The sequence below is a fragment of the Astatotilapia calliptera genome, chromosome 22, assembly GCF_964374335.1.
Source record: "Astatotilapia calliptera chromosome 22, fAstCal68.1, whole genome shotgun sequence".
Taxonomy (NCBI): Eukaryota; Metazoa; Chordata; class Actinopteri; order Cichliformes; family Cichlidae; genus Astatotilapia; species Astatotilapia calliptera.
In genome coordinates this window covers 8,665,368-8,680,817 of record NC_137442.1, presented here as the reverse complement: position 1 = coordinate 8,680,817, position 15,450 = coordinate 8,665,368, and the positions used below count along the sequence as shown (strand labels likewise).

At 41.5% G+C, this 15,450-nt stretch overlaps 1 protein-coding gene across 1 annotated transcript in view; it reads right to left on the bottom strand.

Moving 5' to 3' along the window:
- pleca (plectin a) overlaps positions 1–15,450 on the bottom strand; it is a 42,012-nt gene that overhangs the window by 12,426 nt on the left and 14,136 nt on the right. The window contains exons 6-31 of the mRNA XM_080296360.1: positions 13,346–13,512; positions 10,555–10,670; positions 10,106–10,212; positions 9,655–9,774; positions 9,451–9,546; positions 8,754–8,881; positions 8,081–8,174; positions 7,832–7,986; positions 7,306–7,672; positions 6,870–6,947; positions 6,527–6,688; positions 6,332–6,436; positions 6,134–6,229; positions 5,852–5,977; positions 5,517–5,669; positions 5,193–5,347; positions 4,974–5,100; positions 4,201–4,384; positions 4,011–4,031; positions 3,268–3,425; positions 3,000–3,178; positions 2,757–2,895; positions 2,313–2,669; positions 2,018–2,101; positions 1,828–1,932; positions 1,156–1,254 (exon numbers count right to left, since the gene is read on the bottom strand). Of these exons, the coding sequence (XP_080152486.1) occupies positions 1,156–1,254; positions 1,828–1,932; positions 2,018–2,101; positions 2,313–2,669; positions 2,757–2,895; positions 3,000–3,178; positions 3,268–3,425; positions 4,011–4,031; positions 4,201–4,384; positions 4,974–5,100; positions 5,193–5,347; positions 5,517–5,669; positions 5,852–5,977; positions 6,134–6,229; positions 6,332–6,436; positions 6,527–6,688; positions 6,870–6,947; positions 7,306–7,672; positions 7,832–7,986; positions 8,081–8,174; positions 8,754–8,881; positions 9,451–9,546; positions 9,655–9,774; positions 10,106–10,212; positions 10,555–10,670; positions 13,346–13,512 (3,678 nt within the window). The remainder of the gene's footprint in view (positions 1–1,155; positions 1,255–1,827; positions 1,933–2,017; positions 2,102–2,312; positions 2,670–2,756; positions 2,896–2,999; positions 3,179–3,267; positions 3,426–4,010; positions 4,032–4,200; positions 4,385–4,973; positions 5,101–5,192; positions 5,348–5,516; positions 5,670–5,851; positions 5,978–6,133; positions 6,230–6,331; positions 6,437–6,526; positions 6,689–6,869; positions 6,948–7,305; positions 7,673–7,831; positions 7,987–8,080; positions 8,175–8,753; positions 8,882–9,450; positions 9,547–9,654; positions 9,775–10,105; positions 10,213–10,554; positions 10,671–13,345; positions 13,513–15,450) is intronic.

Sequence of the window (15,450 nt, the reverse complement as noted above, 5' to 3'; positions counted from 1 at the left end):
ACATTTTATTTGCTAGAGGAAATCATTAGAAGCAATCACTCAACTGTCATTTATCAAGCTCCCTTGTTCATAAGGGGCTGCCACAGCAGCTAGCTCTGCGTGTTTGATTTGGCAGATTTATCGGGCACAACAAGTAGTAACATAAACAACAACAACAAAAAAAATTGACTGGCTTTGCTGCTTGTCTTTCTCTTTAAAACTAATCTTTGAGTTTTGGACGTGTGAAAACACCGCTCCCATTCAGGGATTTTAAAAATCTAAAGGCTAATCAGAATGTGAAATCTTAATTTGCTGTGGTGCTAAACAGTACCGTCAACAATCAGCTACATTATAATTTGATTTATTAAGGCAAGAGAAACAATTATAATAGCTTGCAAATCTCATTAAATGACAATATCTAGACTTCCAAAACCAACATCTTACAGTAAGCTGATGCTCAGCCAGAGAAATTAAAGTTCCTAAATTATTACTGAACCAAGAACACCGTCAATAATGAAAGATTTCCAAATACGCGTGAACCTTCCCTTCACTACAGACACGAATCTGACGTGAAGACGAATGAAATGGGCTGAGAGGATTGTTTTTAAATACCTGGTGCTTTGGGGTTAATTCATCTCTTAAGCACGTGATTAATACTCATCATGACAAAGCACTGGCGAGCAGGTCAAAGGGATCAAACAAAACAGAAAGTTAGAAAGGAAGAAAAAAGGGCGGGGAGGGGAAGCAAAGGTAAATTTTAAAATAATGCATCTGAGAAGGTAGGAAGCCTGAAGCCTTTAAAATACGAGTGTGGGGGGTTTCAGGAAGAAATGAAGAAGTGATTATCAAATTTAAATTGTTGGAAAAGCAGTCGAGCAGTTTGAAAATGTGACTGAATTCAGGGCCAAATCACAGTCATGTTTACAGATCGTGTGAAATGATTTGGCTAAATACACATAGTGTCGGGGAATGAGAGACATATAGCGTAGTGGGGATGTGATGTGCGGTAACAGTAGGATGAAATTGTTTGCTTCAGCACTGTATGCCTAAAATTATGTCTGCACTCTTGGTAACAGACACACAATTTTGATGCTGTTTGATGGAAAACGATTTGCCATACATTACATTAGTGAGGACTTAACTGCACTGTTGTGTCTACTGAGTGTGCACACTTACCTCTTCTTCCTCCAGGCGGCGCTGTGTGTCTGTGATGAATTTGATGTACTGACTGGTGAGAGTCAACAGCTCACTGTAGCGTGTTCTCAGCGTAACATACTGAAAAAAACAAAGTAAAATTCACTTCACTAAATCGAATGAATGATTATTCTTTTTTTAGTCATATATCCTCATATGCGATGCTCTCCTCTTGACTTTTAATGTGAGGAGAAAGCAGAATGTATTCCCAAAATGCCAAAATGGGCAGAGGTGACAATTTCGGTATAATCATTGAGTTAGTTTCATGTTTAAAGAACAAATATGCCTGATTAACAGTCTTCTTCAACATAATTAAATACAAGCAGCTTATAGATCTTTATTGAAGCTGCATTTAGTTTCCCTTCTGTTAGTTTCCATCATGTTCTGCTGAGATTTGCACAGATTTTTCCTGTTGGCAGCTAAACACAGTGACAGGTTAACCATCATGAAAGCTTCCCCTACTTCCTTCACAGCCAGACTGTTCAAAAACTGTTGGTCCTGCTGTGTCTGACTGTTGAAAGCTAGAGTCAATCAAAACATGTCCCGATATGTTGGACGAGGAATAAGAAATAAACACGCTGTTCAGTCCACATGAAGTGGAACACCTGGTCCACCTACTGCTGGCAGCTCAACAGCTGTGTTTGTAAGGCCTACCTCCTGAATGATGTTATCGGATGCACACTCCATTTTGGGCTTTTTCAGAGGAGATGCTATGGGATCCTGGAGGGCTTTGTAGGTCAAAATCTGGAACTCGTAGTCCTGACAACAAGAAGGGGGAAAAATTAATGTTAAGTTAAGCAGCAAACTTTTATTTTTTTAAAAGTTGAAAATTTTCAGTATTTACTTTGACAGAGTCGATATAAGCCTTTGCATTTTTCTGGCAATTTTCAACCTCCTCCTTGTTTTTCTCAATTTCTCCCAGGAGTTTCTGTAAATATGATTTAAAACAGAGAATATATCATGATTAGAAACTATTTCAGTGCATACTTCACAAACCAAGCATGATTCACACCAGGGGAGTCAAAAATATAAGTGGAGTGAATTTTTTTATTTTTTTGTGACACCCCAGTGAACACCAGAGGGCATGATGACTCTTCTACGCTTTGCCCCACACAACTTATTCTTTCCCTTTACAATACCTTCTCCTGTGCCAGCTGCTCCCTGAGAGCCTTGCTGTCCCCGATTGGCACAGCCTGAATTTTCTCCTGCCTCTGCTTCGCTTCTTCGAGCCAGCGGATGAGCCACTCGTAACTTTCGCGGTAGGAGTTCATGTTGCGCCCCAGGAGGCCGAGCTCCCGCTGCCTCAGGTCCATCTGTGCAAACACAGCTTGCCACCGCTCCAGGAGGCTTCCGACCAGTTGACGGTAATGCTCCAGATCAGCATCGCGCTCGCTGTGAATCCTCGTCATTTTGTCATTCATAGCCGTCGCCCTCCTAAGCTCGTCCTGCAGGCGGTCGAATATCACCTGGTTGGCCTCTGCTTCGGCACGCATGGACTGCACACAGAAAACAGCAAAATTACCACAAAAATGAAGCAGTCTGACACAGAAACAAACCTGGAAAATGCAGAAACATCTTGATACCTTCAGCTGACTGCGCTGATCCTCCACTTCCTTCTCATCACCAGGAACTTTACTGACGTCGCGCAGACGAGTCTCGTAACTCTTCAGCGTGTCTTCTGCATCTTTAGTGTTTCTGATCACGACATCGATCGTCTTCAGCCTGAAAACAAGATGTTCGCACTTTAGGAACAGCAAAAAAACGCAAACACATAGCTGTGGCTTAAAATCCATCAGCAAGTTCTTGGGAGAATCGCTAAGCCTCACTTGTCCAGGTAGACCGAGGAGAGGCCGTAAACATGATCCATCTTCTTCAGAGTCATGTCCAGTTCAGAGCGCAGCATCGGGGCGGAGCTGGACTGCTGAGGAGAAGCCAGAACCTCCTCGGTCTTTTCAGCAATGGAGCTCAAGTCGTTCTTCAAGCCCTCCAGCTCAGACTGCACTTTCTGTTACAAACAAACAGGAAGATAACTTGCTAGACGACCACTTATTGTTTACTCATATTTATTTCTGCATTCATCTTTGTGTTTTGCACCATTTGCTCTGCCGTCTTCAGGGCGCAGGCTTTCAGTGGTTCCTTGTCGACAGGCTGGCGGAGACGCGTCACCGTTCGATTCTCGCAGCCTTCCAGCCTCAGCCGAAGGTCCTTGATCTTCGTCAGGTAGGTTTTGCACACAGTCTCGTCTTGCTCTCCTAGTTGGAACAACACATATTGGATTTTATATGTATTTAAAAGACGACTAAATCTCTTTATATAAGCCATTTTTAGCAATTTAAGAATTTGAACTAACTGTAAGAGGTGCAGTATTAGTTTCAGGATCCTAAAAGTTAAAGCAGTTATTTCACAGAATTGCCTGTGTTTCTCTGGATGGTTAAATTTTTGTTAACCAATTTAATCTCCTAAGAATAAAAAAAAATTCTGATTTCTCAAAAAAATCATAAATCTCATTAAGCTAGATTAGAATTTTCCATGATCTGCAAACTGAATGTACTTCTTCATGCATTAATTGTTCCATGTTGGCTATATTTCATATGTGTTAATTTGATCAATTAAGTGCTTTTTCTATTCGTTGATTAATAGTGGGGATCAGCTGCCATTAAAATCCATGCACAGAGACAGGAATGCATTGATAAGTGATGTTAGGAGGGATTCCCAGAATCTATGAGGATGATTAAGTTGATTGAGGTGAAGCATGAAATGAAACATGACAGAACAACAGCTCTCAGCCAGTCAAAAGCTCCTAGCGCACATCGGCCACTTTATTGGAAACACCTTACCTGCTCTGGGTGGCACATAGTCTGAAATGTGAATGCAACAGTCAACTTACACACAAATGACTGAAACACAACTCGTGCAAATGAGAAATGATTTTTTAAAAATATGTAAACAGAACACAGACATGAAAATGTTTCAGGAAATGCTGAGGTGATAAAAGAAACTGATGTTTCAGAAAGAAACTGTGCAAACCTTGCTCTGCAGAGCTGACCATTGTGTTGTAGTGCTGGTTGGCTAGGTTGTAGTTGGACTCCACCTGCATACGATCCTCAGCCCCAAACATCTGGGAGTCCTGGCTGTCTCTCAGGAAGTCCTGATAGTGCTGCTCCAGGTTCCTCAGTGCTAGTCGGTACTCCTCCACCCTCAGCGTCTTAAACTACAGTGGTAACAAGGATGGTGGCTGATATCAAACATTATGAAAACAGCAGTTCAATAGAAAGCTGTGTCTGTATGTACAGTACCGAGGAGAGTGCAATTATCAACTATAAACCAAGTAAAAATAATGTTTCATAATGTTTTTGAAGAAAAATCAATTGATCGTAACAACAAACCTGCACATGCATAATCGTTACCTATCAATATTTTGGGGGGAAGTTTTTATGAACTGTTTTGACAGCAAATTGATATACTAGAGAATAACTAATGTGTACTGTTCTGTTCAGCAGATCTACTGACAGGATCTTGAGTTAATCTTAATCTGTCTTACCCAGATATCCTTCCACGTATCCTCAGATACCATCTAGACACAGTTCGCACTTCCATTTCTGCATAACATGTGCAGCTGAGTAATCTTTGAAGTTTTGCTGTCTATTATTAGCCCCATTAGAGTTTTTCTGCCTCACAGGCATAAATCTAATGTTATTGCAACATGAGGTAAAATGCACCCCAACAGCAGTCATTTCAGCCCTGCTTTCATTGATACCACCAAAAACTATTTTCCGAAAGGTTTCACATTGTGCTGTTACCATGCTGATGTTCCAGCTTTTAATGATGTGGATGTCTCTCATCAGGTACTGCCAGGACAGCAGGCTCTTCATGTCCACAAACAGCGTCTGCCACATGTTCTGCAGCCTCTGGAGGTTTCCGTCCAGCCTGAAGAACGTGAGGTGGAGGTTAGTCTCCAGCGTGTGCACACACAAACGTGCGCATGCGTTACAAATTCAGCCGGGTGTTCTTTGACTCACCCGGCAACACTGTTCACAGCGTCCCTGTTGGTGGGTGGAATCAGGAAGCAGATAGATGGGACAGACGCCTCGTTGCCTTTATCATTCAGCACCTTCCACTTGTAGGGCTGCGAGTTATTCAGCAGAGCGCATTCATCGCCTCTGTGGACTGTGATCTGGAAGAAGATGAAAACAGCAGCTCATAACTGGCTAGATTTTACTGTATATTTTTTTTAATGTTATGTCCTTTCAGCGTAATAGAAGTGAACCAAAGCAGGACACAAGTTGAAACTCAATTAAGAATTTCACACTCACCATAAACAACTTAGGAAGTCTATGGCTTACCTCCATCTGCTTGAAGTCACAAACAGCCTGGACGGGCAGTTTTCCCTTTATCGGAGTAGCAGGGTTACGTGGTTTCAGCTGGACGATGGTCTTGGCTCTCCGCTTCAGGCCTTCCAGGTGAGTTTTGAACTCATTTAGTTGCTCTTTCTCATCCTGGGAAGAGCACATAAAATTCTCAAACTCTAATTCAATAATTCAAAGACATGCAGCCTAAAACGAAGCTCCCACAAACAGAAGAGTAAATATTTCATGCTGCTTTAACGGTGTGGATTTGTTTGCCAGTTCACAGTTTCTGGATGAGCTTAAAGGAGCAAAACACTGGTGAATAAACCCACAGCTGCATCCTGAAGCAGATCTTCCAGCCGTGTGACCGTGATGGTGCGGTCGCAGGTGTACTTCCTCTTCATAGTGTCTTGGATCTTTTTAATCTTCTCCTCTGCCTCCTTCACGTCAGAGAAGAACTGGATCGAGAGAAAAGTAGACCAATTAAGCTGCAGTGGTTTAAAACACATTAAAAACCTGCAGAAAGGGACAGATTTAGTGACGGCCAGCTAACTCGCCAGACATGCGGAGAGCAGTCTTTAAGTGTGGATACCTTGTCATGCTGATAATCATACCTGATAGTAGGCAGTGTTTTCTTTCAGGTGAGTTTCAATGCAGCAGCACAGCTGGAGGATCCAACTCCACTGAGTCTGCAGGGCTCCAGTGAAGGCCTGAGGAAGAGGAAGGATGGAAGGGGAGAGAAGAAAAAGCACATATGAGAAGAAAATAATAATTTATATTTAAAGTTCAACAACATGTGCTCAGCGTCCCACCTCGATGGTCTTCTTGGCTGGGTGTCCGTCCCTCAGCAGTTTGTCTCCTGTGGTCTGGACACCGTTCACTTTCTTCTCCCGGAGCTCCAACTCTCTCATCAAACCCTGCTCCACAGAAACGACAACCAATCATATCAGTACCATCGTCATAACAAGAAATGAGAAACCTACAAGAACATCTCAGTATTACTGTACCGAGTAGTTTTCTTTCTTGGCTGCCATGTTGGTGTTTCGCTCGCTCCAGTCGTAGTTCACCTCCTCTTCCTCTTTCTCATTCAGCCACATCAGCTCTTTGGTTGCTGCAGTGACAAAGGCATGAAGCTGGTCCATGTAGCGCAGGCGAGCCTTTGAGGAGTTCTACAGTAATGGTGACACGTTAGGAAACATTTTTGCAGGGTTAGGAAGAAAACTGGATGGTATTTAAAACATCAAGGAAATTTTTCAGGGTGTTTCTGAACTTCAATGAAAACAGCTGTCGAGTTTGACCTCTCTACAAGACAACAGTGTTTTTTGATTTTAGCGACTCGTTCGTATTTACCAGGAGCTTGCCGTATTGTAGCTCCAGTTTTCCCAGATAGTCACGGTAAGCAGCTTTGCTGGCAGGTGAAATCTGACTCTGGAACAGATGAGAGACGCCGTAGAAAGAGATCATTAAGAAGAACTACTGATGAGAGTTCAGTCTGTTCAACAATTTCCACAGAAAGTCCACATTTCAGTTCATAACTACCCAACACGTTTTTTGCTTGTCATTGCTGGTGTCTCATTTATGAAACATAAGGCTTCCAGGTTAAATCCACCTCTTTGCAAAATCTCATTCTTTTACACAAATTGCCGGAAAAATCCAGGATGTGTGCAGCGATTCAGAGGTGGACACTAAGCTAACGCTCTACTGCCAAATACCAATTTTCCTCCTGAGATTAAATCTCTCTCTGCCTCATCTACAACACTGTCGCAGATACTTGGTGCCAACATACCTCATCAGCCTTGGCTCTGTCTATCTTGGAGCGGAACTCCTCCACACACTGATGGAGGCCTCGTTGGCTGCCCAGCTGGGACTCCACGCTGGGAAGGTCCGAGCCCCACTGCCCTTCGTCCACCCGTCGCTGGTTTTCCTCCACCCAGCTCAGCAGATCCTGGATGTAGCGCAGCGTGACTTCATCCAGCTCGGGCCGCACCCTCACGGGGGCCTGCTGCAGGACCTGGGCGCTGTGGACCTGGGTCGTGTGGACTTGGGTCATGGGGATCTGCGTCATGGGGATTTGTGTGATGGTCACACCTGACTTGAGGCGCAGATTGTACTCGCTACGGAGGTTTACAAGCCGCTCATGGAGGCGATAAACTCTAAAGACAGAAACATGTGATGAAAAAAACGTTCATCGATTTAAAATGTAAAGTTCTAAGATTCACTAGTTTGACATCTAAAGTAATTAGAAAGGAAAAAAATTACTAATTAAATTGATTAAATCCCATGATGTCTGTAGAGCTTGATTTCTTTTGTACCTGCGATACATTTGTTCAGCTTGAAGGTGGCGTCCATCTTTTAGCAGCTGAACGTCATTGAAGAGGAGGCGGATCATCCCTTCTGCTTTTTCCAGATCTGCCTCCATCTCTGCTGTGTGCTTTGCAGGTTTCCCTGAGCTCATCAGCCTCACATCCTTCAACAGACAAGTTTTCACATCTCTTTATTTTACTGCAAATAATTTGCACAAAGATGCTTTTATTGGCTGTCCTTAAGAGTTTGTGTCTCACCGTCTGCAGCAGAGTCTCCACCTGGTTGAGCTGCTCCTCGCACACCCCTGACTCCATCTGGACCTTGCTGACAACCCTCTGAAGTCGCTCCAGCCTGCAGGGAAGATGAAAGGTCAGAGGTCAGAAAAGAATTCAAACAGTGCAAACTGACAAGCAGGGATTTCCCTACAGGATACTTTCTCTTCTTTCTCAAAAGTAAAAATGTTAATAATAATTTAAAAAAGAAAAACTTTGAAAGGATATATTAAAGCACTCACTCCGTCTTCTGGCGGAATAAATACTTTAACGCATATCCCTGATGCATGAAAGCCATGTTGTTGCTCCTTTTTGAGCTGTGTGTGCCCAGCAATGCAGAGATGATCTGAAACAACTAAACTAGAAGCTGTGCCCTCCCTTCCTTGTGATTAGACAACTTTATGAGAGACTATTTAGTCTAAGGCTATTGCCATGGAGACGACACAGCCATCATGTGTTTGCCCTAATATGATCTGTACTTACTAATCCACAAAGCCGACTCAGTTTAATTTTATTGCCAAAGTGGACGTTATCATTAGGAGATGAGTCATGCTCGTGGTCAAACTGGAACAGTTTCCTCATGCTTTGTGGTTTTGCTGCCGTTTTGTGCTTTGGCAACACAGCGCATGTGATGAGGTTTGGATAACAGCCTGGTTACCTCTCAAATTCAGTCCTGAGGAGACGCTCCCTCTCCAGGATGGCGACATGCAGACGACCCCATTCCTTCTCCACATCTAAAGGGTGATAACCTGGCGGCACTTTGACCTGACCAGCCTGAACCGCACCCTGCGAAAGATAACAAACAACATACAAAAAAACATAAGATAATATCTGTGATCATTTAAGGCCTCAAATTCTGCTCAGTCTCAGATTATTTATCTTAAGCGATAATTCTGTGCTCCAGGGAAAAAATAAACATTTATAAAACTGGGTCTAATTTATTGATGGTGGGAAGATTTTCCTTAAAAGATTTTCAGACTGAAGGGGTACGCTCAGTGGGCCGTGGACATAGCAGTATTTGGAAAGATGTCCTTTAATTTATGTATTTTTTTAGTGACTTTTGTAAGCGTGGAAAAACAGGTGGGATTTTAGTTTATTACTGCAAATAAATGGACACTATTTTCTATCCCCTCGGGATGAATAAAGTATTCTGATTCTGATTCTGATTTGTTTTGCACTTTGCTTTTGCAAATCTATCTTCTTTTTATCTGTCGTTTACAAATACAGAAATGTATTTGGAACCAAGACTATTTGTTATGTGCTGCGGTTTGGTGGGATAACTATTTAAAATATTAGCCTTTCATCCCTTCATATTTTTTGTGACTGCTGATTTTTGTTCTGCTGGGAAATCTCACCTCAAAAGACTTGAAGATGTGTTTGGAGCGGTTCTTGTCTGCCTCTTTGGCAGGAAGCTCCGTTTCCTTGAACTTCAGAAACTGACGCCAAAGAACCTGCAGATGATAAACGTAAATAACAAAAGAACAAAAAACACGTTGATCGTCAGCTACTTGATCTGTGTCACACTGATTCTTTCAGATTGTAGGACGCGATCTAGTCACCTCAATCTCTTCGTAGCTGGTGGGGAACTTCCTCTCCTCAAAAACGAGGATGTGGTGTCTGATCCACTGCAGCAGCATGGTGACCAGCTCATAGTACTCCTGCCAACGCAGCTCCAGCTCCTGAAGCACAGATGTTCAAAATAATTACATGCTGATGTTTTCCAGATTGTCCACATGTGATTTCTTTTGTGCTAAATTTCTCAGGCTGCAACTTCAAAATTAACAGGATGATCATTTCTATGTATTTTACATATAATAATAATAATAATAATAATAATAAGTAAATGCAAGCTTATAATGACTATAATGCAAGCTCAGGGCATTTAAATAAGAATAACTCTTAATATTGCATTTATATTTTGCATTTTACTGCTGCAGATAAAAGGCGGCACCCGAGATGTTGCCTCTGCTGCTGAATAATTAATCAGTGATGACAAAAAGGTGGGCTCACATTGGCTTTGACACCATCCTGGACGTCTGGTACCCTGGGCATGGCATCATACAGAGAGGACACATATGTGATGATGGATTTCTCATCTGGATGGGGCACATCAACATCTGTACAGAGCAACAAAGACGGAAAAAAACTGTCATGTTTCAGGGAAATGAAAAAGATGGATGAGTGGTGACTTGAAGTTCCTTAGCTACCAACTTGAATACCAAGTCTATTTGTGGGACCTCTGAAATATTAAAACACAAAAACACTCACTCATGTATTCGTTCCTGTTTTGCAGCATATAAATATCAAACTATTAACAGCTAATACGTAGATTTCCACTCGTACAGCAGTGCAGGCAGGAGAATTAAAGGAAAGGGAAAACGCTTTGCCTACAATTAAAAGTGACTAAACTCATGCTTAAGTGTTCCCTAAACTAAATGTTTGAGGGTGACTGTGCTCACCTTCGGGGTCCAGCAGTCTGGTGACACCCAGCTCTCTCTCTGCCACGCTGAAGGCCTGCTCCAGGTTCTGCTGGTTGGACTGTCGGTACACTTGACTCATATCGATCAGAGAGGGTCTGCAGGCAGTAATCAGCCAGGAAGAACAGTGAGCGGAATCAGAGCAATACACTTTATTACTGCTGATCCAGATTTGATTTAAATGATAGATGACGGCAAGAAAACATGAGGTTAATTAACAAGGTTGGGCTTAATCTGAGTGTTAAATTATAAAAAATGCCCTAAAATGTGCAAAAAATATCGGTTTTCAGTATAAATATCAGCAAAAATGCTTCTGAAAACTATTTAATAATCCCATTTTTTTCATGAAAACACTAATTGATAAATAATCTCTGAAGCTCTATTGACAGGTTAAAATGATACAAGTTACATATTTCATGAGTCAAGTTGCTGGAGGCTAGCTGGTCACGTCTAGTATCTCTATTACAATATGAAGGGCAGGCAAAGACAAGACTTGCTACCACAATGAAGATTAAAATTAAACAACACAGACAGTTTTTTTTCTCTGTGCACTTTGCCAGGAAGTTTACCGCAATGTAATAACATGCGGGAACAAGCTCAGAGCATCTTAAGGGATCAAAATCCAATAAACTTCAGAGAGAAAGGTTGCATAAGGACACAGAATATCCAGTAAATTCTCCATACACTTCCACAACTCTCTGTATGTAGTACTCCTTTTGGGGTTCTCTGTCACCATAGCGCGCCTGTCTGTAGGAGTGTCTTTCTCTGCTCAGGTGCATGACGTGACGCTCTGATCCTAGCTCCTGCTCCTCGCTCTGGGAGCCTCGACTGGGGCGGGCACATAAGCTGTGCGAGCTTTGACCCGAGTCAAATGAGCTCTCGGTGGGAACATCCTCACAGAACATGATCACCCGCTCATCCAGGTCACTGAGGGAGCCCAACGTGCTGCTGGAGGCGCTGTTCAGACGCCTCTTCGAGCGGAACTTTCTCTTCAGGCTGTGCATCGTAGTAAGAGCCAAGTTTCCAAGCTTTGATTTTGCAAAAGCAGAAGCTAATTAAAAAAAACCCCAAAACGTGACGCAATGGAAACCAGTTAGAAATTCCAGTCTTGCCGCTTCCTGCTGGGATCCAAATAGTTATTGTCCGTTTTCTTATTTTGTTTTTTTAGAGTCCTCACTGCAGTCCTCAGCACATCCTTCTCTTCCTCTACCAAGAAAGAAACTGTGGCAGAGGAGTTCGAGTGCTAGCGTTTTGCTGTAACCTGCCAAGCCTCCACCTCCAGGGCAGCCCTTTTTTCCTCAATTTAATATGATACACCCGTTCTGTCTCTTATTTCACAGAATAATGCCAGCTCAAGTCGACTTTCTAATAGTGTGCTGTTTTGTCTGCCATGTGCTGCAGGAGCTGGAGGTTTGTGCAAACAGAATCAAAGTGGCACTCCACCCAAAGTACATGTTTCGAGCGTATAGTCACCTCCTTCGGGTTTGATGGGTGGCTGTTAAACACCAGTTTCCTTACTGACAAGGACAACGGCAGCTGTAGTACACTTAAAGTCACGACACTTCTTATAGTGACAGTTTTGAACAGCAGCAAATGGTTTATTTTGTTCTATTTTTTACTCATACATACAACAAAATAAAGCATTTCCATCCGAATTACTTTCTATTTAACCTTATTTTGATGAACCAGAGATTGTTTGGGACATGTTGAACAGCAGAAAATCTGATTAAGCTTCTTTGGAAGTTATGTTACATCCAATAAAAACTCCTGCAAGCCACATGGTCAATTATATCCTTTTATATACGTCTTTTCTACTCTTATAGAAACTTAAATAGCTTTGCACAAACTGACCACAGATGGTTTTTAAAGCATCCTTTTATGCCGTACAGTACAGCGTCTGACACATTTTAGCCTAAACTACCTTATTTAAAAGCTGTTTATTGTGCCTGAAAGTAAAATTTAGTGCTTTTAAAAGCATTTACTGTGCAAGTGTTAATTACTGTATTTAATCACCAACTGTTAAGGTATCTGTCAACACAAATTCTTCAGTTGTGACTCAAGCACAAGCAGCATGTGCAAAACGATGCACAAAAAAAGGAAAAAGAAAAGTAAAGATATCATAACAGAATATCTGAAGAGACAGTTTATTACTGCTTCAGTTATTGTACCTCCTTCACAGCAAGGCACGCACAGGTGGACTTAATAAGAGCTCACAAGTTAAATTAAGTGTCCCAGTAAATCATAGCATTAAAGACGCAAACAAAAATACATAATTTAACTAATGAAATTATACTAATAAAGTTACAGTTTGCTGAAAATCATGCATTTAGATGTAACTCATAAATGTTAAATACTGGAGTTTAAGGAAATGTTTTTAGTTACAAAATATCTGAATTCAGAATGAATGAATGAAATAATGAATGAAGTCTCCCTTGACTTTTCTCTTAATGTTTGATTTATAGTAAGTGTTCCATATTTGTGTCCTGACAAGTCCAACACTGCACGAATGCCAAATTCAAATATGAATTTAGGATTGCTGCCTGGATCTATGCCGATAAATAAAGGAAGAAACAACAACGTGAAATATGCAAAAGGTTAAACGTGTAAAATTCCTGCCTGCGGTGTTACAAGATCCCCAAGTCCAGGCAAGTCTTTCCAACTAGAAAATGTGTCTGTGACGCTTGAAAAACACCTCTGTGCTACAAATGGCCATGATTTCTATTCACGCAAGGCCGAGTTAAAATCAAAACACCTCACTAAGGATGCTGCTCACCTGTGTTTGTGTATGATGGCGTTGAACAGCTTGCCATCCCTCCAGCTGCCGGTGAAGTTGTCGCAGCGCAGGCCCTGGTATCCCTCCACCATCCTCTGAGACCACAGCAGCAGCTTCTCTTTGGCCGTCATGTCGTCCGACTGACCGTTCACCTGAATATCTGAGATCTGTAGGGCAAGACGGGCAAACAGTCAGTCATACGAACTACAGAGATCTCCTTTCATATCCGTTAGACTTGTGTTACTGTGCTCACAGCTCGTCTGTGGCTTTTCTAGACAACTTTCTCCCATTCAGTTCTTGCACAAAGGTGGTATTAGCTAGTACACTACCATTTTTTTCCTGTTCTTGTTTCCTTTAAAGAAAGCGGCAGAGATGCAACACTATATAATAGGAATTTTAAAAGGTGATATTTATTAAGAGGTCTTCTTTTCCTGGAAGACCTGGAGGTGGTGGCTGATGACATTTACTCTAATGTCTCTGCTTAGACTTCTTTGCTTACAACCCGAACACGGAGTAAGCGGCAGAAAATGGATGGATGGGATGATTATTATTTTTCAACTTGTCTTGAGTTTCACATTTAAAGATTAACTGAGACTGAAATGCTAATTGGAGGGCAGAGTAAAACTTTCCCTGCTCATTTCTTCCAGATTTGAGATGAGTCACATTTTAAACCTCAAATGTTACACGGCACTTTTGCTCGGAGAGCTCCTGACATCCACTAAGCTCGCTTTTTGGAGGATGCTTTTTAATTACACGAGCAGAAAACAGTAATTTTAGAGCGAAATTGTTTATGAGCAACTGAGTTGATGATCTTCTAAAGTTACAGTGTTGTTGTGCCAAACAAAACTTTACAATAAATGTCTCAGTAGCTGTAAACGAAAGTTGGACCGTGCAGCAGAAACACCACAGGAAACGTCTTTTTTTAAGAGCTGCGAGGCTAAGCCATGAGTCACACGAGCATGCTACCAACGTTTCCCACAGCAAAATGGTTGATCTTCATAAAAGAAGAGAAAGGACAGAATAGACCACTTTTTAGAGTTTCAGCTTTTGAATTCCTGGACATGAATTTTACTGCTCACATTTTAAAGCTGTTTGACGGAGTGTGACCATTAGCATGAATCCATCACCCAGAAGTTTCCCAGTGTGGTACAAATGGTGCTTTTGAATGTTTTTGGTATTTGTTTGCCTGGTTCACGTACCAGATGGGCGGAGGTCTCGCCTAAACTACGCACATGCTGTAACAATTAAAGGAAATCTTTTGGAAAACTCTTTTTGCCTCTTGTCTTTGCAGAAAAAACAACCTGCTGCACGATTTAACAAAACATCAGCAAGTTTTTGTTGTCTCTGTATTAGAACCTTCTGATTTTTAACAACAATAAGACCCAGAAAACATTCAAGAGTATGATGAGTCTACTATATTTTAGTTGCTGGTGATGCATTAAGCTTTAAGTGATCAGGTGGAATCATATGTGCAATTCTGATATTTTCAATAGTAAACATGTACATGCCATGGATTTGTCAATCTAATGTTAGTTTTATGGATTCATTTGTCATCATGGAGATGTAGGCTTTTTTAAACGATTTTATTGTAATTGTTGGTAATTATTCAACTAGGAATCTTGTTCTGACTATTTTTCAGATGTTTCTGTATTTTTAAATATTTTGACTTATTCTGTACATATTATTTAAAATATTTATGACAATTTGATCAACATCAAATTAAAGTAAAAGTATTACGGAGTCGCCAGTTCATTCATATTCATACATAAAAATGCTTGAAAATCATAATGCCGTTACAACAATTTCAGGATATCATAAAGTAAGCGTTCCTGCAGGACCTCGCTTGGTCGTTTTAGTCGCTAGAATCATTTGGTTGTTTTAGGGTTAAGTGACTTCCATCGCTCTAAAATTTCATGGTGTGTAAGTGGAACGAGCGCAGCTTCGCCACCACAATCCGTTTCCAGTGTTTTGGGGAAGGCTGATGAGTCACAGCAGAAGTAATAATTTTACTTACATTTTTTTGACAGGAAAGGGTGGAGAATGGAAAAAGAAGGCATTTCTTCCTTATGTTATTTTTCCTTGACGAGGGAAGCCCCTGTGCTACA